General features: G+C 44.6%; 1 protein-coding gene across 1 annotated transcript; it reads right to left on the bottom strand.

Annotated features, from left to right (window-relative positions):
* Window positions 1-1,960: 1,960 nt before the first annotated feature.
* KNSTRN (kinetochore localized astrin (SPAG5) binding protein) lies at window positions 1,961-18,774 on the bottom strand. Its single transcript, XM_084904926.1, has 9 exons — window positions 18,551-18,774; window positions 18,246-18,340; window positions 9,684-9,816; window positions 8,909-8,956; window positions 5,622-5,727; window positions 5,400-5,493; window positions 4,222-4,277; window positions 3,452-3,526; window positions 1,961-2,701 (listed from the first exon to the last, which is right to left on the bottom strand). Exons 1-9 carry the CDS (start codon window positions 18,757-18,759, stop codon window positions 2,570-2,572), a joined length of 948 nt encoding a protein of 315 aa, XP_084761052.1. The 5' UTR covers window positions 18,760-18,774; the 3' UTR covers window positions 1,961-2,569.
* Window positions 18,775-21,640: the final 2,866 nt, after the last annotated feature.

Genomic DNA, 21,640 nt, shown 5'->3' on the forward strand with positions numbered 1-21,640 from the left:
TCTGTGACAAAGGATAGATTTACAACTTAATGCTAGTGCCAGTGAATTGCTTTGCTCTGGAATTTTTCTCATCCGCTAATAAGAGCAAGCAAACTGTAGAGACAGCTGATAATACAATTTTTAAAATTAAAAAAATGTATTACTGAGACAATAAGGGCATCATGAACTGAGCAAGTTGGAAACCTCTGGTCTAAATTATAAAAACCCACACAGCTGTTGGGGGCTTTCTGGGGGGATGAGGACACATATGCAATGCCTTAATCAATAAAGAAATTAAAACAACAAAAAACCCCCACACTTCTTTATCCTGGCATTCAAGGTTCAAAACTTCTGGTAACACCACGTACCTTTTACCCTCATTATCTTCTGGCTCAAACTTTTCTCCAATGCTTGTTGTTTGAGCTTGGGTGAATCTATTTAACTTCTCTGAGCTATCTCCCTAGCTGTAAAATGGAATAACAGTGCTTACCTTGTATGCTTATAATGAGGATTACATGAAAATATATGGGAGGAACATACATTTGCATATTGCAAATGTTCAATTAAATGTCAGACATAATCCCTTCTCATGTTGAACCTTCTGAACAGCCCAGTGTTCTAAGTTCCCCAAGACTCATCTGTATATTCTCCCCAAACTCTCCCCCACCCCTCCAAGTTCTTTCAATCTTTTGTAATTTTATTTTCTCTCTGGAGTTTCCAATGATCCTGCCACTCTTGCCAATTCTCCGTGTGTTCACCAACTTGGAAGGTCCTCAACTTTTTTGCCAGCCTCTCCAAATGCCAGTCTACCTCCTCCATAAGCCTAGCCCACAGGTAACTGCTATAGAACACAACTGTATCACACCACCTGTTGTTGATGAAGTATTGCCTTTTGTTATTTAACTTGTTTATGACCTGCACATTTTTTTGTTTCACCAAGTAAGGCTGTAAGCTTCGAGGCTTAGAATGTCATGCTACATTAAAGTTTCCTATAGCATCTAGCAAAGAGGAGGGTGCAGATCACTATTTGCTGGGTTTAGGTATGAATCTGTTCAGGCTCCAGATCAGATTAAGTCACAGATGGAACAGCACAGGTCAGAGGGAATCAAGGCAGAGTGCACACTGCTGGCTGGTGGTGCAGAGCAGGACCATGAAGTGAAAGCCCCCTGGGGAGAGCAGGCCACGAGAGCAGGGTCTCGACACTGGGGAAGGTGAGCAATGGGAGACATTAAGATCATTACATTCCCGGGCGTTAACTAGGGAGGCATGACAAGGTGAGGATCCCACAACTGAGTTTCCCACCCTCTCCTTCCAAAAAGGAAGCAAAACTTTTTTGGGAGCCTGAAATAGCAATTACAAATTCATTTGCTGTAAACAATCTTTTAAACTATAATCATCTTGGAAATGGGTAGAAGACAATGTTCAGCCCCTCTCATTGGTGAGAATTATTTAACTGGATTTCCCCCCTCAAAAATATCTGGGACATAACCAACTGCATGAACCTGTGTGTGAAGGCAAAACCATTTAGCCCTGTAAGTTAGGGTTGGGCATTAATGGGTGGCTCTGGGCAACCTCAGCGATGCTGAACGGTGGACGGGTTTGGTGAAAAGTTGCAGAAAAGAACGGGAGCTGGCCAACGACTGCCTTGTCTGTGAAACGCAATGGGTGGGGCGCCTGCCATGGACTTCAGCTGATTAAAGATCCATGAAGCCAGGCCCAGGAGTGACTGTGCAAAGCAAACGGCGGGAACATAATCATGCTCAGGAGTACAGGGAGAACAGGCAGCCAGTGACACAGATCTGGTGGGTGGGGTCTGGCCCACGGACCCAAACAGGAACGCCCTCAGAAGGCCTCGGGTAGGCACGGACCTCTTAATGAGTGGCAGAAACAGATTCTGGATTAAATTAGAGGTGTGAACTTGCCTACATTAGTTCAACAGTCAGTGAATATATTTAAGTTAACAGGCTATTTTCACTTCACATTGCAATCCAAAGTTACAGAAATATTTATTTTAAAATTAGCACTTTATATATATATACATATTAAAAACTCAGAAGTGATTTAGATGAAAAGCTCCAAAGTGTATTGTTTCAGCTGGTGTCATTGCTATCTATACCTTCACCCCATTTATTAAGCCGTTTCAAGTGACTAAGTTCCAGGTGTCCAAGCCGGAAGGGCCTGCGTGGCGCCTCGGTGGCGTTTCCTGGGAGCGCCCTGCCCTACGGTGCGATTCAGGCTTCTCCCCGCACGTCTGACTGTGACCTTCGGATCCTCTGGCTGTGGCTGGTTAGTCTCCGGTTTCTAACAGGGGGTCGCTTTGCTGCCTAGGAGTTGATCCAAGCTTCCAAGTGCCCTTCTTGTCCACCTCAATTATGTACACGTGAGGTTCAGAGAGCTGGACAGGCTGATGAGTGGGAACACTGTCTTAAAAGGAGGAACTGCCATTCCAGCATAAACTATCCTTAATCCTACTGCACAAACTGGTTTCACTCTTGGAACAGTGAAGATCACGGCCAAGAAGCAGATGTCCTTAGCGGCTTCCTCCAAGAGTTAATGCCCAAGAGAGAGCCATCTGGCCACTTGCTTTTTATCACATTTCTAATAGCTGCTCCATTTCCTCAAGGGCTGCTGTAAAATCATTTACTTGGCTGTTACATAAGGTCTGCTGCTCTAGGAACCGGGCCCTCTCGTCTTCTTTCATCTTCAACTTTACTTTTAAGGCCTGGTTGGAAAGATATTAGAAAAGACAAAAACAAACAAAAACTTTGAAACATCATGCTTCTGTTCTGTCTCATTAAAAAAGAATTCTCTGTATTTGTAGGGGAACTGAATTCTCTTTACCAATTTTCTGTCAATATAAAATTATTACAAAAGTTTATTAAAAATAAAGAAATGGGCCGAAACCGGTTTGGCTCAATGGATAGAGCGTCGGCTTGGGGACTGAAGGGACCGGGGTTCGATTCCGGTCAAGGGCACGTGCCTTGGTTGCGGGCATATCCCCAGTGGGGGGTGTGCAAGAGACGGCTGATCGATGACTCTCTCTCATTGATGTTTCTAACTCTCTGTCTCTCTCCCTTCCTCTCTGTACAAAAATCAATAAAATATATATTAAAAAAATAAAGAAAGAAATAAAGAAATAAATAAGAGAGAGCCCTCTACCCTAGCTGGTTGGCTCAGTGGCTAGAGTGTTGGCCTGTGGACTGAAGGGTCCCGGGTTTGATTCTGGTTAAGGGCACATGCCTTGGTTGCAAGCTCCTGGCCCTGGTTGGGGGCATATGGGAGACAACCAATTAATGTCTCTCTCACATCTGTGTTTCTCTCTCTCTCTTCCTCTCTCTAAAAATCAATGGAAAAATATCCTTGGGTAAGGATTAGAGAGAGAGAGAGAGAGAGAGAGAGAGAGAGCCCTCTATATATCCATCTACTATAGCAGGAATGGTAATTTTGCCTCAGGGTGATGCCTGCCTCTCACCTGTAACTCCTCCATCTGCTTTCTTGCTGTTTCGTTAAAAAGCTTCAATTCATCTTGCAAAGTTTCTAACAGCAACTAAGAGGAAAGTACAATTAGTAAAATAAAGCACAAATCTTCATTTTCTTCATATAAACTAATCTCTTTGTATAAAAGGGGAGCTGAATTAGATGACTGTTAACGTCATTCAGCCATTGGCTGTGTCCGCACACATCTGGGACCTCCACCGGACGCCCTGGAGGAGCTCGTTCCCGGGAGGGACGAAGGACTATCCCACTTCCATGGGTTCTGCCACACAAGCAACATCACACACGTGCCCCCCGAGGGGTGACAGTGACCGGGGAGCTGAGGACGGTTCCACACCTAGTGCTCTATGACTCACAGAACCCCAAACAATTACCTTCCTACCTCAGGGAAGGAGCGAAAGAGAAGCCAAATTTCACTCAGGCAGAACCTTTTCATTATCTAGTTCTCAGCGAAGGATTAAGGAGAAATTGGTCTGGTGTAAAACAGAGAAACCAGAAAGCTCTGTCTACTCGTCTGTTCTGTTAGGTGTTTTAAAGTAGTACATTGTCAACTCAGACTCACTCATACTTGTAAGCACAGGTCACCTGCCAAGTAAAATAAGCTCTTTTGAGTACATATCCGCCACTCTCTCCACATCCTGGGCCCCACAGGGGGTTACTGAGCACATGGCAGGGTCTCCTGAGCTGCAGAGGCCGGGCCCTCGGCCCGCAGTCCCCGGCCTCGCCCACGCACACCCAGGCCCTCACCGTTGAGTCCATGTGATCCGGGTTGGATTCTTGCTGTGATTCCAGGATGTCACTGTCTGAATGTAATGGAGACAACAAAATTAGCCTCGCTTAGGGAACTGTACCTCCCACAAAATAAACCAAAAAACCCCTCCAGGACAAGCACACGAGTTTTCATGAGGGAAACTTCTCTTGGCAGCTGCTCCTGGCGCCCCCTTTTCACCCGGCAGTGTGGCCCTCGCCGGCCTCGAGATACAATTAGCTCCTTCCTCTCTCTGTTTGGAGATGGCCAACAATTCATTCTGCTCTCCTCAGAAAATTTGTCCAAAGGCAATGTATAAGTTTTGTTTACAAAACACAGAACAACTTTTTAAAGTTTTTTTTTAGGCCTTACATATTATTATTTTTGATAAAAGTAGTGCATACACATAATAAAGTAATATAAAAACATATGAAGAATCTATCCTAAACTGTACAGTTAACCAGTAGCATTCAATCAGCATTCCTTAATTCAAAGAAGCCTGGGCCCTTCTTGGGATGCTCAGGCCCTCAGCTCCGCCTGAGACCCCCTCCAAGTCTCTGGGCAAGTCCTTCTGTGTTTGCCTCTCTGCTCTAGACTAACCTCTAGGGCAGGGGTCTTCAAACTACGGCCCGCGGGCCACATGCGGCCTGCAAAGGAGTCTGATCCTGCCCGCCAGGTTTTTTGGGCAGTGAGCGCAGCCGAGGTGTTACAGTAGGAATTAGTAGTTCATATAGTCCGGCCCTCCAGCTCTCTGAGGGACCGTGATCTGGCCCCCACTTTAAAAAGTTTGAGGACCCCTGCTCTAGGGAGAGGGTTGGAGCAGGAGTCCTCCTTTAACCACTGCGAGTCTGCCGGTTAGCCAGAAACAGTATCATCCCTCTCTCCTCCCACTTGAGAAAGTTAACTGTATGCTACCTATCTTGAAAGAAATAAAATAACTCTGGTCTAATTGGCAAGGTTAGGGCACCTTTGGGCACCAAAGTGTTCAGATAAGAACGCGATAATCCCCTCCACAGCCACCTGGAATCGGTCAGGCACAGCCAGCATCACCAGAGGGGGAAAAAAATGCGCTCCAAACCTCTGCAGGCCGAGGCCAGCTGCTGCCACGCTGGACCCTAACCACAGCCAGAACCACCCAGCGGGGCATGCACACCGGCTCCTGTGTGCTGTTTCTTACTTGGGTTGAGGCCCTTGCTCTCCAAAATCGCCAAACTGTTGTCCTGGAACTTCTGCAGCAGCTCCACCTTTTCGGTCAGGTCCTGCAGTTTGCCCTATGGGGTGCCACGCAGACAGATCAGGCCTGTGCCGCTCCGCAGGGGTGGTCTGAGGGGCTGTCCCTCGGGGTCCCACGTCATCGCCCAGTGTGGCTGATGGCACAGGTCTGCTGGTGGGTCCTCACCTGAGTTTCAGTCAACTTCTGCTGTAACTGCTTGTTGACGGCCTCTAAGATCTGGTTCTTCTCCTTGAGCTCTTCCTCTGACTTCTGCTTACCCAACGGCCTGTAGCTGTAATGATAGTTGTACTTATATGAAGTGCCGGGGGGTGGGGGTGGGGTGGGGGATAAAGAGTATGTACCGAGTAGCTGAAACCGGTTTGGCTCAGTGGATAGAGCATCGGCCTGTGGACTGAAAGGTCCCGGGTTCGATTCCAGTCAAGGGCATGTACCTTGGTTGCGGGCACATCCCCAGTAGGGGGTGTGCAAGAGGCAGTTGATTATTGATTCTCTCTCATCGATGTTTCTAACTCTCTATCCCTCTCTCTTTCTCTCTGTAAAAATAAAATATATTAAAAAGAAAGAAAAGAGTTGGGAGAATCCAAGATGGCTTCTCGGGTAGGCAACTAGCCGCAGCTGCACACAACAATTTCAATAAAATACAACTAAAATATAAAATGGACATTACCCAGAACTACAGGAAAGTCGACTGACTGGAAATCCTACAACAAGAAGCAAGGAGAAAACCAGAAGGAAGCACGGAGGAGCTGTAAAAGCCTAAGGTACGGAGACACGCGGCGCCCGCGAAGAGGACGGAGCCGGAGAGGAGGGAGGCCGAGTGCCTGGCTGGCGTTCCCAAGCGAGAAGGAGAGAAAACTCCGACTGTGCTGGGCCCCTGACTGCTCTGAACCCCAGTTCTGGGCCAGACCCCGGGGACTCAGGCTCAGCCATAGGGAGCTGGGCTGTAAGGTGGAACCCCGGGGTAGCGGAGAAAGGAGGTCCCGGAGGCGCGCACACTGCCCCCAGAGAAGGGACGGTTGGCTGTGCAGCGGGATTGCCCTGACGGGAAGGAGACTGGGGCTTCAGACTGCTGTGAACGCCACCTCCAACTCCACTTCCAACTGAACTGAACCCCAATACCGGGCTCATTGTGGGAGAGCATAGACTGTTTGGCAGCAGGCGAAAATCGAGGGCACCTTTCTCTCAGAGGCGCCGGCAGCGAGCACTGAAGGACCCACATAGGGCGGGGCTGACGGAAGCCAAAGCTGCAGGCTCCACCCTGAAACCCCGTCCCGTCTGTAACTGCGAAATGCGACAACAAAATAGATCACAAACGAAAGAAATGGAGGACAAAAAGCGTCTGGATATAGAGTTCAAATCTACGCTTATAAGGTTTTTCAAGAATTTCCTAGAAAAGATGGATAAGGCCTATGAGGATATGAAAAGAGATCAACTAAAATTAATAAGGAGTCAACAAGAAATGATAAGGGATCAACAAGAAATAAAGAATACATTGTCTGAAATAAAAAATATTCTACAGAGTCCTAAAAACAGAAGGGAAGATCGCAAGAATCAAGTCAAAGATTTGGAACATAAAGAGCCAGAAGACACTCCTCCACAGAAGCTAGAAGGCAAGAGAATCCAGAAAATTGAAGATAATGTAAGAAACCTCTGGGACAACTTCAAGCGAACCAACATCAGAATTATGGGGGTTCCAGAAGATGAGAGAGAGCAAGATATCGAAAACATACTGAAAGAAATAGTGACAGAAAACTTCCCCCACCTGGTGAAAGAATTTGACTTACAAGTCCAGGAAGCGCACAGAACTCCAAACAAAAGGAATCCAAAGAGGACCACACCGAGACACATCATTATTAAAATTCCAAGAGCAAAAGATAAAGAGAGAATACTAAAAGAAGCAAGAGCAAAGAAGGTAGTAACTTATAAAGGAGCACCTATACGATTGTCAGCTGACTTCTCAACAGAAACCATGCAGGCCAGAAGGGAATGGCAAGAAATATTCAAGGTGATGAATAGCAAGAACCTACAGCCAAAAATAAGCTACCCAGCAAAGCTATCACTCAGATTCGAAGGTCAGATAAAGAGCTTCACTAATAAAAAAAAGCTAAAGGAGTTCATCACCACCAAACCAGAATTATATGAATTGCTGAAGGGGGTTCTTTCAGAAGAGAAAGTAAACAAAGATAAAAATTATGAACAACAAATACGTAATTATCAACAAGTGAATCTAAAAACCAAGGAAATTAAAAAAATCTGATGAACAATATTAACTGTTGAATATAATAGAATCGGAGGTATGGAAGGGGAGTGAACTGACGATTCTTGGGGAAAAGGGGGCGTGGGAAGAGACTCAACATAAACTGTGCACCTATGGATGAGGACAATGGGGAGTGGGGAAAGGGCAGAGGGTGGGGTGGGAACCTGGTGGAGGAGAGCAATGGTGGGGGGGGGGGGGAAGGAACATTTGTAATAATATGAAAAATAAACACTTAAAAAAAAAAAAAAAAAAAAGAAAGAAAAGAAAAAGAGAGTATGGACTGAGTAGTCCCACAAACAGGCATTCGAAGAGAGGCAGCTGATCCATGATTTTCTCTCACTGATGTTTCTAACTCTCTATCCCTCTCTCTTCCTCTTTGTAAAAAATCAATAAAATATATTAAAAAAGAAAAAGAGTATGGACTGAGTAGTCCCACAAACAGGCATTTGAATCCTGGCTTCACCACATAGTGGTATATAACCTTCAGTGAGTTGCATAACCTCTGAGGTCCGGTTTCCTTATTTCCAGAATTAGGATAATACCTACCTCTCATAATGTTATTGTGAAGAATAAGAACACATGTACCATTCTTAGCACACTACTGACATACAGTAAACATTGAATAAGTAACAGACATTATCACCATTAACATTAAATGTTCATTTATAATTTCTCAGAGTTCTTTTTGGATAGAGTTTTGTTTCCAGAACTTTTAAAACACGCCCAGATTTGGAAGTAGAACCTACTTCTACAGAATTTTTAGCTTACATTATTTCTGTCTTCAGGACTGCAAAATGTCCAAGCTAGCCTCTGCGACAGAAGGATGGGCCCTTCTCCTGGATTTCTCCTTCACCAGCACCAGAAATACATGGTGAAATTGCTAGCTACACGCAGCCCTCCGATCTTGAAGGCTTCACACTTCTGCTGAGAGGTCACAGCTGGGTCTGACTTCTGGTCAGCAGTGCTCCTGGCACAGAGCCCCAAAAGCTCTTGCCTGGCACTCAAGATGGTAGCTTCACTAATGGTGCTCTGACAGTGTTTCTCAAATCTAGCTGTGCCTCACCCCTGAAAATTCCATTCAGATTTTGGGCGGCGCCCAGACTGTAACACATTAAACAAGTCCCAACAAATCCTGCACAACCAGGACTGAGACCCACTAACACGGAGCCCAAACTTCATTTACCCTGATGCTCACCTCTTTTTGATGTTCTTCTTGATGGCAGTATCTGCAGCTTTCCCCTGTCTAGCGGAGCAAAGACAAAGGAATCAGAATGTAACTTGACTTACCGCGGCAAACATTTTGCAATATGTACACTTAGCACATCATTATGCTGTATACTTGAAATTATAATGTAGTCAATGCCTTAATTAAAAACCAACAACAAAGGAATCAAGCTGAGAATTGTAACATGTTGTTATATGTGTTATGAACAAAGCAGAACAGAGGAAGGAACCAGAGATTTTAAACAATGCAAATAACACAAGACTGAGAAGCTCTGAAGCCCATGCACTTTGTTTCAGCCAGGATTATTGAAAAAGGCTTATTAATAATGAACCCCCTCCTGCTCAAAAATGAATGGCCTTCTCATGTCAACCTCACTTACATGAGGACTGAGCACTGAGGGGAGGGACACACACGTGCACTGGCCTGGACTGTGCTCAGACCCGCAACACAGGATAACAGCCAGCCCCCCCACCGTGACTGCCGTTTGGGCTGCGGGATGACCACAGCAGGGCCATGTGCACTGCGAGCAGGGGTGAGGAGGGAAAGGGCGTCTCTCGGCATCACCCTGCTGTGACTCTTCAGACCTGACCGACGGGGAAGGTCCCGACGAGCAGCTCAGCGATGTGGCCCTGCTCCAGGCCCCTGACTCCAGGCTCAGTGCTCAGGTGCCTGGTGCTTGCAAACCCCCACTCTCTAATTCTTGGCACTGAGCAATTTCTAACCGGATACCAATGATCTGACCCACCCATTCTCTCGTCTCAGTTTGATGACTTTCATTACATCATTTTCTGAAACTCCTGAATGAAGAGATCTGTAAACATCCATTTCTTTACACTTCACAGGTAACAAGCTCTTAGAAGTGGCTCGAGTTTGTGTGTCTGCAAAGGAAAACAGGAGGGTGAAAACTCAAGCAGAGTTCCATTCTAAGTTGTATTTCATTCTGGCCGATCTCAATTTGTGAACGAACCAGCGACCTTTCAGTGCATGGATTGACACTCAACCACTGAGCCACATGGGCTTCCATTGATCTTTAGAGAGAGCAGAAGGGAAGGAGAATGGGGGAGGAGGGAGAGAGACAGAGAAACATCTATGTGAGACAGACACATCAACTGGCTGCCTCCCACATGCCCCGACAGGGGGCTGGGATTGAACCTGCAATGAAGGCACATGCCCTTGAATAAAGTCTATGTCACTTTGGTCTGAGGGCCAACACTCTAACCACTTAGCAAAACTAGCCAGGGCTAAAACAAATTTTTTTTTTTTTTTTTTAATATATTTTATTGATTTCTTACAGAGAAGAAGAGAGAGAGATAGAGAGCTAGAAACGTCGATGAGAGAGAAACACCGACCAGCTGCCTCTTGCACACCCCCTACCGGGGATGTGCCCGCAACTGATGTACATGCCCTTGACCGGAATCGAACCCGGGACCCTTCAGTCCGCAGACTGACGCTCTACCATTGAGCCAAACCGGTTTTGGCTAAAACAAATTCTTTAAATGTAACAGTGCAGTGTGTTCAAGGGTAGCCAAAAGCTTCATGACCTATCAGATGGAACGGCCAGGCGGTATAAAGTGAAGGTTGACACAAGCAAAGAGCTAAATAAAAGGCAGTGTAGCAGTCAGCAGGGCAAACACCGCAGACTCCTTAATCAAACACCAGCAGAATCCAGCCATCTCGTTAAGCTCCTAGGCACTCGGCACACTCTCCGGAGGATACTCTCAAACCGCTTTGAGTTTCTCTTTTAAATCTCGCTTTCGTTGTTTTCACCAGACTGTCTCCCTAACTACTCAAAGATATGTCTGTGTCCCAGCGCTTAGGAGAGTACCTGGCATACCAACAGGTTCAGTACCTGCTTGTTGAGTAAGTGGTATACTTCACAGTTCCATGGATTGTTCACAGGTCATCTCTAAATAATCTCTAGTCTTCTTTCCTTTTTCCATGATTTCCTTTACCGCCAGCCCTTTTAATTTGTTTGCCCATAATTAAGTTCAGAGGCTCCTGCCTGGCATTCTGTTCTGATCCTTTCGCCAGGCTATTGTCAGATAAGCCATGACTCTTCTTCCCCACAAGAGAGTATTTTCCCCCTAACCCTTATGCTACCCTATCTTCCACCACACTTTTTACCATTTATATTCCACATCAAACTCAAGTAATAACATCTTCTGGAGTTAAGCATACTCCCTCCCTGCCCCCACGATTTTCTAGTTTATACTAATTTTTACTTTGTTCATTGTAAAATGGCCCCTTTAAGCTTAACCTAAATAAAAAGCCATAATAATGAAATCAAGTTGAAAAAATGAGGTACAAAGAACTGGATCACAGGGATTAGGAAATTTTGTATTCATATTTGAAAAAGATTTTATTTTGATAACTCTAACTGCATAAGTTTGTAATAAATATGATTTCTCAGGTTAACAAATTATTTCATTTATAGGTATATTCACTGGCATTTACACTCTATTTTCGATACTTTTATCCACAAAACAAAGATTAAATGGGTTCTTCATGAGGTCTCTGTCTGAAATAAAAGGTTACTGTGGGGGAATGTATTTGCCTTCTCCTCTCTCAAGTATTTGTAAGTTATTCACAATAACAAATCCGCCCCATGTAAAAAGGTGTTAAACCATAAATTCATTGACTGCAATTAGTTCCAAAAACCCCTGTTTACTAGAACCCAAGGATTTCATTGTAGGAAGAATCTAGCAGGATTTAACAAAGACTGTCTTCTTAAAGTGAGAGATGCTGGGGGAACTGAATGCTGGTGTTCAAAACACGAAAGGGTCTTGTCTTCCACGGCAAATCGTTTCCTAACTTTGGATTTTTTTTTTTTTTGTATATGGTACCCAGTCATAAAACTAAAACTTGGAGTTAGGTACAACTCGGCAATGATGTAAGCATCATGGCAGAGTGAGAAGACTCCTTTGTTTCTCCCCATTCGATTATCATTAAATTAAAAAAAAAAAAAAAAAAAAAAAAAAAAAAAAGAGGGAATAAAGGAGGAAAAAAATCATAGAAAACCACCAAATTAAAATATGAGAGAGAATCACAAGGGAAAAGAAACAGTGGAGACACAGAGTAACCAGAAAATAAAATATAAAATGGCTGTTGCTATTTTTTCTTATGTCGATGACCACCCTAACTGTAAATGGACTAAACTCACCAATCAAAAGGCATAGAGTATCAAGATGGATTACAAACGAACAAACTATATGTTGCCTGCAGGAGACTCGGCTCCAAAGATAAACATAGGCTTAAAGAGGAGTGGAAGATGACACTCCAAGCAAATGGCATTCAGAGAAAAAAAGCAGGTGTAGCAGTACCTATGAGAGACAAAATAATTTCAAAATAAAAAAGTAAAGAGATACAAAATGGACATTTTATAACGATAAAAGGGATAATTCATCAAGAAGACATGACACTTATCAATATATAAGTACCAAATCTGGGAATGCCAAAACACATAAAGCAATTACTAATAGACTTAAAGGAAGAAACTGACAAAATTGCATTATAATAGGTGACCCAAACACCCCTGGATGATGATGCAAAGGATAGATCATCCAGATAGAAAGTCAATAAGGAAATACTGCTTTAAATGACACATTAGATTAAATGGACTTAATTGATATTTACAGAACTTTCCATCTCCAAATACTAGAATACACATTCTCAAGTGCACATGGGAATTCTCCAGATAGATTATATGTTAGCACACAGAACTAGTCTAAACAAATTTAAGACGGAAATCATACCAAGCATATTTTCTGACCACATGGTATGAAACTGGAAATTAACTACAGGAAGAAAGCTAGAAAAATCATAAATATGTGGAGATTAAACAGCATGCTACTGAATTACTACTGGGTCAAAGAAAAAATAAGAGACCAAAAAATATATAGAGACAAATGAAAATGAAGTAACAAAATTTTAGGGGTGCAGCAAAAGCACAAAGAGGGATGTTTATACCATTACAGGCCTACCTCAAGAAATAAGAAAAACCCCAAATAAACAATCTTTTTTTTTTTAATTGGTTAAGGTATTATTACATATGTGCCCTTATTCCCCCCATTACCCCCCAACCCCACTTCTGTTCAAGCCCCTGCCCCCCCCCATGTCTATGTCCATTGGTTATAATCTAACATTATACCTTAAAGAACTAGAAAAAGAACAAACGAGGCACAAAGTCAGTAGAAGGAAGTAGTAAAAATAAAGCAATAAATGAAATAGAGAAAAAACAATAGAAAGCAATTAATAAAACAAAGAACTGGTTCTTTGAAATGATAAACAATCCCCTGGCTAAAGGAGAAAAGAGAGAAGACTCAAATCAAATCAGAAATGAAAGAGGAAGTTACAATGAACACTGCAGAAATACAAAGGATTGTACTAGAATACTTTGAAAGGATACACACCACCAAACTCAATAACCTAGGGAAAATGTACAAATTCTTAGTCAACCTGCATAGACTGAATTATGAAGTGTAAGATGCATATAGATGGATCCCTAGTGAGGAAATTGAAACAGTAATAACCTCTTAAAAAAATAAAAAGTCCAGGACCCGAAGGCTTCTGGTGAATTCTACCAAGTATTCAAAGAAAATTTAATACTAATCCTTCTCAAAGTCTTCCAAAAAATTGAAGAGAGAAAACTTCCTAATTCATTTTGAGGCCAACATTAATTACCTTGATACCAAAACCAGGCAAGAACTCCCCCCCCACCCCACACACACACACACAATCACACACCCCACACATCCTACAGGCCAGTATCTCTGATAAACACAGATGCAAACCCTAGACAAAATATTAGCAAATTGAATACAGCAATATATTAAAAGAATCATAAGTCATGATCAAGTAAGGTTCATTCCAGGGATGCAAAGATGGTTCAACATTCATAATCCAATCAATCTACACTAATAAAAGTGAAAGATGAAAATTGAGCCGAGACTGGTTTGGCTCAATGGATAGAGCGTCGGCTTGGGGACTGAAGGGTCCCGGGTTTGATTCCGGTCAAGGGCATGTACCTTGGTTGCGGGCATATCCCCAATAGGGGGTGTGCAAGAGGCAGCTGATAGATGACTCTCTCTCATCGATGTTTCTAGCTCTCTATCTCTCTCCCTTCCTCTCTGTACAAAATCAATAAAATATTCAAAAAAAAAAAAGAGGCAAATATTTAAAAAAAAACAAGAAAAAAGAAAATTGACCATACCTCTGCAAAGCCCACAAGCCAAACAGGAGTATGCAAACCAACCCAACAAAATGGTGGGCTAATTTGCATATGCAGGCCTGGAGTGTAGACTGAAGACCGAAGGCTCCTCTGTGACCGGAGCTAGGCCTGTAGCCAGAGCCAAGCCTGAAGGCTGAAAGCTTGGCTCCACTTGGCTTGGCTCCCCACTGTGGCCAGAACCAGGCCTGAAGGCTGAAAGCTTGGCTGCGCTGTGGCCCAGGTTCCGGGTGCCGGCAGCCAGGGGAAGGAAGGTCTATTGCACAAATCTTTTTGCAATGGGCCTCTAGTACTATATAATAAAAGCCCAGTGACCGAAACAGTGAAATGGCCCTGTCCATCAGCGAGTGGTTAGTGGCAACCAGGCAGGCAGGCAGGCAAGCAGTTAGGGGTGATCAGGCATGCAGGTAGAGTGGTTAGGGACAATCAGGCAGGCAGGTGAGTGGTTAGGGGCAATCAGGCAGGCAGGTGAGTGGTTAGGGGCAATCAGGTGAGTGGTTAGGGGCAATCAGGTAGGCAGGTGAGTGGTTAGGGGCAATCAAGCAGGCAGGTAAAGTGGTTAGGGGTGATTAGGCAGGCAAGGCCAGTGGTTGGGGCGATCAGGCAGGCAGGCAGGCAGGCAGGTGAGTGGTTGGGGTGATCAGGCAGGCAGGTGAGTAGTTAGGAGCCAGATTGCTAGAGGGATGTCTGACTGCCAGCTTAGGCCTGATTTGCAGGGATTTCTGTGGGATCAGGCTTAAACTGGCAGTTGCACATCCCCTGAAAGGTCCCAAATTGCAAGAGGGTGCAGGCCGGGCTGAGGGACCCCCTTCTTGCACCCCCTTCAAGAATTTCGTGCACTGGGCTTCTAATGTGATATGGATACAGAAAAAGCAATTGACAAGTTATAACATCCATTTATAGATCGTATAGAAGGAAATAAAATGGGTATAGAAGGAAAGTACCTCAATATTATAAGTCCATTATGACAAATCCTCAGGTGACATCACAATGGTGAGAAACTGAAAACTCTCCCTCTAAGGTCAGGAACAAGACAAGGATGCCCAGTTTTCAACAAAGGAGCCAGAGAGACATGAAGGAGAAAGGAAAGTCTCTTCCATCCATTTGGGAAAACCGGAAAGCCACTTGCAAAAGAATGAAACTTAGACTGTTTGACACCACACACAAAAACTAACTTAAAGTGGAGTAAAGAATTGAATATAGACCTGAAACAATGAAATACACAGAAAGAAACATAGGCACTAAACTTAAGGATCTTGGTCAAAGAGGGTTTTTGGTGAACTTGACCCCAAATGCAAGGGAAGTAAAAACGAAAACAAATGACTGGGACTATATCATATTAAAAAGCTTCTGCACAGCAAAAGAAACCATAATAAAACAAAAAGGCATCCGACAGAATGGGAGAAGATATCTGCAAACAATACGTCTGATAAGGGGTTAATATCTGAAATATATAAAGAACTCATACAAGTAACAACAACAAAAATAATCCTTTTAAAAAAAATGGGCAGAAGACCCAAATAAGCACTTTTATAAGGAAGTCACATCTGACCACCAGAAAAAACGAAAAGATGCTCACTATCACTAGCTATAGGGAAATGTAAAGCAAACCCTAATGAGATACCTCCTCACACCTGTTAGAATGGCTCGCTCAGTAAGACAAGAAATCAGTGTTGGAGAGGCTATGCAGAAAAGGGGACCCTCGTAAACTTCCGGTGGGAATGTAAATTGGTGCAGCCACCATGAAAAACTGTATGGAGGCTCCTCAAAAATTAACAGAGCTACTATATGAGCCAGCAATACCTCTCCTGGGTATATATACCTTAAAAACGTGAAAACACTTATTTGTAAAGACATAGGCAGCACTCACTGCGTTCACTGTAGCACTGTTCACAACAGTCAAGACATGGAAACTACCTATGACACGTGTCCTTCGGCAGACGATTGGAAAAACACGATATGTACATATGCACAACGGAATACTATCGAGCCATTAAAAAGATGAACTATTGCTATTTGTGACAATATGGGTGGATTTTGAGAGTATTATGCTAATTAATAAGTCAAACAGAAAAAAAACAACCATATGATTTCGCTTGTATGTGGGATATAAACAAAAAGCAACAAACAAAACAAACAAAAACCCAAACTCATTGATGCAGACAACAGAATGGTTGTTACTAGAGTGGAAGGGGACCAAATATATTGTGACAGAAGGAGACTAGCGCCGTGTCTGAGTAGCTCGATTGGTCAGAGTGTTGTCCTGATACACCAGGTTTAATCCCTGGTCAGGGCACATACAAGAATCGACTCTGAATGCATAAATAAGTGGAACAACAAATTGATGTTTCTTTCTCTTTCTCCCCCCGCCCCCCTTCTCTAAAAAAAGCAATCAATAAAAAAAATATATATAGTTATTTTTAAAAAACAGACTTCGGGTTCTGAGCACATAATAAATATACAGATGCTGTATTATAAAGTTGTATACCTGAAATTTATATAATGTTATTAACCAGTTACCCCACTAAATGCAATAAGAAACAAACAAACAAACACCTAAAATGTAAAAACAACCACCTTATGCCCAAAACAAAAACAGAAAGCCTGGAATATGTCTAAAAATGTTAAATTATTGAGGCTACATAAGATCATATAACTGACAGGGATAGAAAGTAAAGAGATGGAATTTTTCAATTTGACTGGGGACAGCCACACTGACTGAGAGGCATTGTACTCTAAGGGAAAAGCAGCGTAGCCAGATGTGGCTCTGGTTGCCCCTGTCACGCCTGGGCCCTATTAATGCCAGGATTACCAGCCAGGTGTTCTGAGACAACAAAAGACAGAACAGAACAAACTAAGCCCTGGGAGAAAAGCCTATTTACTTCACAGGTAAGTCCTGCCACTTCCTCAGGCAGCTGCCCGGAGTCACTGGGAAGGGATCTTAGCTGCTTCAAAACCCCCCACCACAGATTCTTTAAAAAAATAAATAAATAAATCCTGGATTAACTGAATTTGGAAAACAAATATAAGCTGTCGATTCGCTTTTCTAAACTTAAGTGTTCTATCACAGGTTCTAAAGTTTGAAGCTCATTTGGTGCTACAATCTCTAGGTTAGGCAGCCGGACACCTGCAGACCCTCTAGGCCAGTGTTTCCCAAACTTCTCTCATGATGAGAATCACCTGGTGGAGTTGTTAAAACACAGATTCCTGCCAAAACCGGTTTGGCTCAGTGGTAGAGCGTCGGTCTGCGGACTGAAGGGTCCCGGGTTCGATTCCGGTCAGGGGCATGTGCGTTGGCTGCGGGCACATCCCCGGGTGGGGGATGTGCAGGAGGCGGCTGGTCGATGTTTCTCTCTCATCGACGTTTCTGGCTCTCTGTCTCCCTCCCTTCCTCTCTGTAAAAAATCAATAAAATATATTTTTAAAAAAAAACAAAAACACAGATTCCTGAATCCCAACTAAGAAGTGCTAAACTAGAATTTTTGGGAACATATAGGTAAAATTGCATACCTAACTTAGTGCTCTGTATATAACATCTGTGTTAGAGCACTAGTTAAGTATACAATTTTACCTATATGTTCCCAAAAATTCTAGTTTAGCACTTCTTAGTTGGGATTCAGGAATCTGTGTTTTAACAACTCCACCAGGTGATTCTCATCATGAGAGAAGTTTGGGAAACACTGCTCTAGGCAATGACTTTGGACTATAGGCCAGGTAACATAGAGCAAGATGGCAAAGCAATCAACCCAACGTAACCAACTATCTTCTCCCAAGTTTCTCGAATGCTCTGGCCGGGCCTGACCCCCCCTACCCCCCTCTCACTTCACTCAACCAATGTTTACTGAGGATGTACTACATGAGAGACTGTGCAGATACAAACGTGAACCAGACGCGGCGGGAAACCCTAGTGCTCGCCCCTAAGGATCTCATTTCTCTCTCCTCCCTGACAACAAACCCAGTCCCTCCGGAGAGGGCACGTCTGAAAAGAAAACCGGGAATTGTTCACAAAGGGATTCCCGCGCCCCTTACTGCCGGCCACGGGTTCGACCCTCCGCACTGCCCCGGGGGGAGGTGGACACTCACCGGCGAGCGGGCCGCCACTCTGCACGGAGGGGGGCTGCAGGGCGTGCATGGTCTTCGCCATGCCGGCCATCCTGACGGGGGGGCAAGACTTGGCCCTGGAAGGTGGACGGTGACTGTGACCCCGTGGTATAGGCCAAGGGGAACCCCCCTACCACCACCCCCCCCACACACACACAAGCAGGTGAAGGGCCCGAGAGCGCCACCCAGCCTTTCCGGCCCCGGGAAGGAATAGGGAGAAACTCGTCCATGTCTACCCCACCCCGCCCGCCCTCATCAGCCCAGCCCCTGCCCCGGGAGAGCCGAACCCAGGCGCCTGCTGCTCCCGCGGGCACTCCTCGACGCTCCGACTCAGAAGGTCCTCCGCGGAAACCGCCGAGCACCCGGCCGGGTCTGCCGCCTGGCTTTCAAATGGAAACTTCCGGTGCGCGGGTGGGCGGGGCTGCAGGGCGCGCCCTGGGGGCGGCCATGTTGTGCCGCCCGCACTGCCCTGGGCGGCGCCTCTGGGGGCCGCCATGTTGTACGGAATGGAACGTCGGGGCTGAGGCGCGAGCCCGCTTCCCCGCGGAGGGTGCTGCTGGAGGCCCTGGGTCCGGGCCGGGAGGGGAGTGGTGCGCGCCGTGGACCTGAATGGAGCTCTGACCCCTCGGCGTCACTCTCCAGCTCGGGACGCAAACGCGGCCGAATTTAGAGTCCATGTCACAATCCTCCTCTTTGTTTGGTCTGCGAGGGTCAGGGATGTGGCGTGATGCCTGATTGCCATTTCAGTGGGCGTCAAGCTGCACGTTGCAGGGTGGGGAGCGGCAGATTGGAAGAGGGCCTGTGGGCTGAAATACCTGAGGCGCCTACAGGCAATTCTAATCTGACCATTTCACTCTACAAATATGGAGTCCCTGCGGTGTGCCCGGCCACCACTCTGAGTGGGCGGGGAGAGTGAGGGCGGGGGTTCGAGAAGGAGAGAGAGACAAACATTGAGACCTCGGTTCTGCGCTCCTGGAGCTTACAATCTAGTAAACAAATACTCATACGAACCTGTCCATTATATCTCAATAAAGCTGGACAAATGTCAAATACATATGTATTTGCCAAATGTAGTAAAACTATGAAGGAAGAGTACAATGTTCTGCGAGAGACAAAAGCAGGGAAAGCAAGCTTAAATGCAAAGGATAGAGGGACGTAATCAGAGTAACAGTGGAGGGGGGGGGGGGGGTGCAGAAAGGCAAAGTCCTGAGGCTGGAATGGGTTTTTCTCCTAGAAGGGACTGGAAAATTCCAGGAGAGTGCTACAGATAAAGTTGGAAGAATGGCAGCCTTTGTAGGCCAAAGGTAAAGAGATTAGATTTTATCTGAAGAGTAAAGGGAAGTCACTGAAGTACTCAGAGTCCCTGTGAGTGAAATTCCTGCACGGGTAGGGTCCTTAGGCCTAGCCAGCGATTGCACAACTGGTTGTTCTGCCATTCTGTCAATTTGCATATTAGGCTTTTATTATATAGGATAGGATTAAAGCAGGAGAGTATTCTTCAAGTTATATTTTATTTATTTTTAAAATATGCTTTTATTGGTTTTTAGATAGAGAGGAAAAGAGAGGGAGATAGGAACATCAATTGATCAATTGATTACCTCCTGCATGCCCTCTACTGGTGACCCAGTTCCAACTGGGGCATGTACCCTGACCAGGAATCAAACTGGTGACCTCTTGGTACAAGGGACAATGTTCAATCTACTGAGCCACACTAGCTGGGTTCAAGTTATATTTTAAATAGTTCATTCTGGCTAGGCCAGTGTGGCCCAATGGTTGTGCATCAACCTGTGAACCAGGAGCTCACAGTTCAATCCCCAGGCAGGGCACCTGCCCGGGTTGTTGGCTCAGTACCCAGTAAAGGGTGTGCAGCCAATCAATGATTCTCTCTCGTGACTGATGTTTCTATCTCTCTCTCCCTCTCCCTTCCTCTCTGAAATGAATTTAAAAAAAAAAAAAAACATACCTTTTAAAAAATATATATTTTATTGATTTTTTACAGGGAGGAAGGGAGAGGGGAAGAGAGTCAGAAACATCAATGAGAGAGAAACATCGATCAGCCGCCTCCTGCATGCCTCCCACTGGGGATGTGCCCGCAACTAAGATATGTGCCCCTGACTGGAATCTAACCTGGGACCCTTCAGTCTGCAGGCTGACGCTCTATCCACTGAGCCAAACCGGTTTCGGCAACATATCTATTTTTAAAGCTCATTCTGGCTATCCCAGAGAATGGATGGGAAGAGAGCAAGAGTGGAACCAGGAAGACAATTGGCAGGCTACTGTAATCATTCAAGTGAGAAGTAATCATTCATGGTGGGTTGGCCATGAGGGTGGTGGTATTCTGGAAATGAAGAGACAATCAGATACATTTAAGACACTTTTGGAGATCGGATCTCAGAACTCAGTGCTAGACTAGAAGTGGGGCAGGTGTGGAGGATAAGGGAGAGGGAGAAATCTTAAGGATGACTTCCTGGCTTGAATAATTAGGTGGATAGAATCACTGCTTTGTGTTGTGGGGAGATTGAGCACTTAGTTTTGAACGTGGTAAACTTGAAATGCCTCTGAGACATTCATGTGTTTAAACTGTTAGGTAGCCAGTGGGGAATGCAGGCTTTGAGCCCAGAGGGGCGTCTAGGTTGGAGATAAACTTTGGGGAGTTATGTGTATATGCGTGCATTTAAATCCACAATATTGGATAACATCACCAAGGGAAGAAGTGCACAGAGAGCCTCAGGGACAGCATTTAGAAGTTGTAATACGGAGGTGCCAGTCAAGAACCATGATAAAGAGGTGCCGGAGAGGTGAGAGGAAGGGAAAAAAGGGTGGTATCCTAGAAGCTAAGAAGAAAAAAATGGTAAACTGCTGAAGGAGTGAAGGAGGGAGTGGTAAACTGTTGAAAAAAACTCACGAAAGGGTAAGTGAGATGTGAAAAAAAAAAAGGATTCTTTTAATTTAGCAACAAAGAAGTCATTGGTGAGTGTAGGAAGAGAAAGCCTGGTGCAGAGGTTTGAGTGGCGGCCATGTGGGAGCAGGTTGAAGAGAGCATGAGAAAGGAGGAGGCGGGTATAGACTGAGAGCTTGTGAATGGAGGAGCAGTTGAGCAGTAACTGGAAGTGGGTTGGGCGGTTGAAGGTGCAGATACAGTGGTGCCTCACACAACGAACTTAATTCGTTCCAGGAGCAAGCTTGTTATGCGAAAAGTTCGTTATGTGAAACGCGTTTTCCCATAACAATACATGTTAAAAAAAATAATTCGTTCTGTAGCATAAAATATGCTAAGATGACATAAAAAAAGATAAATTTTTTGTTATTATTTTTATTTAGATACATCTAAAAACATAATTTTTTTAGAAGCCATGATATAAAAAAAATATTGAGTT

The sequence above is a fragment of the Pipistrellus hanaki genome (genome assembly GCF_964339955.1).
Source record: "Pipistrellus hanaki genome assembly, chromosome: 1".
NCBI classification, from domain to species: Eukaryota; Metazoa; Chordata; class Mammalia; order Chiroptera; family Vespertilionidae; genus Pipistrellus; species Pipistrellus hanaki.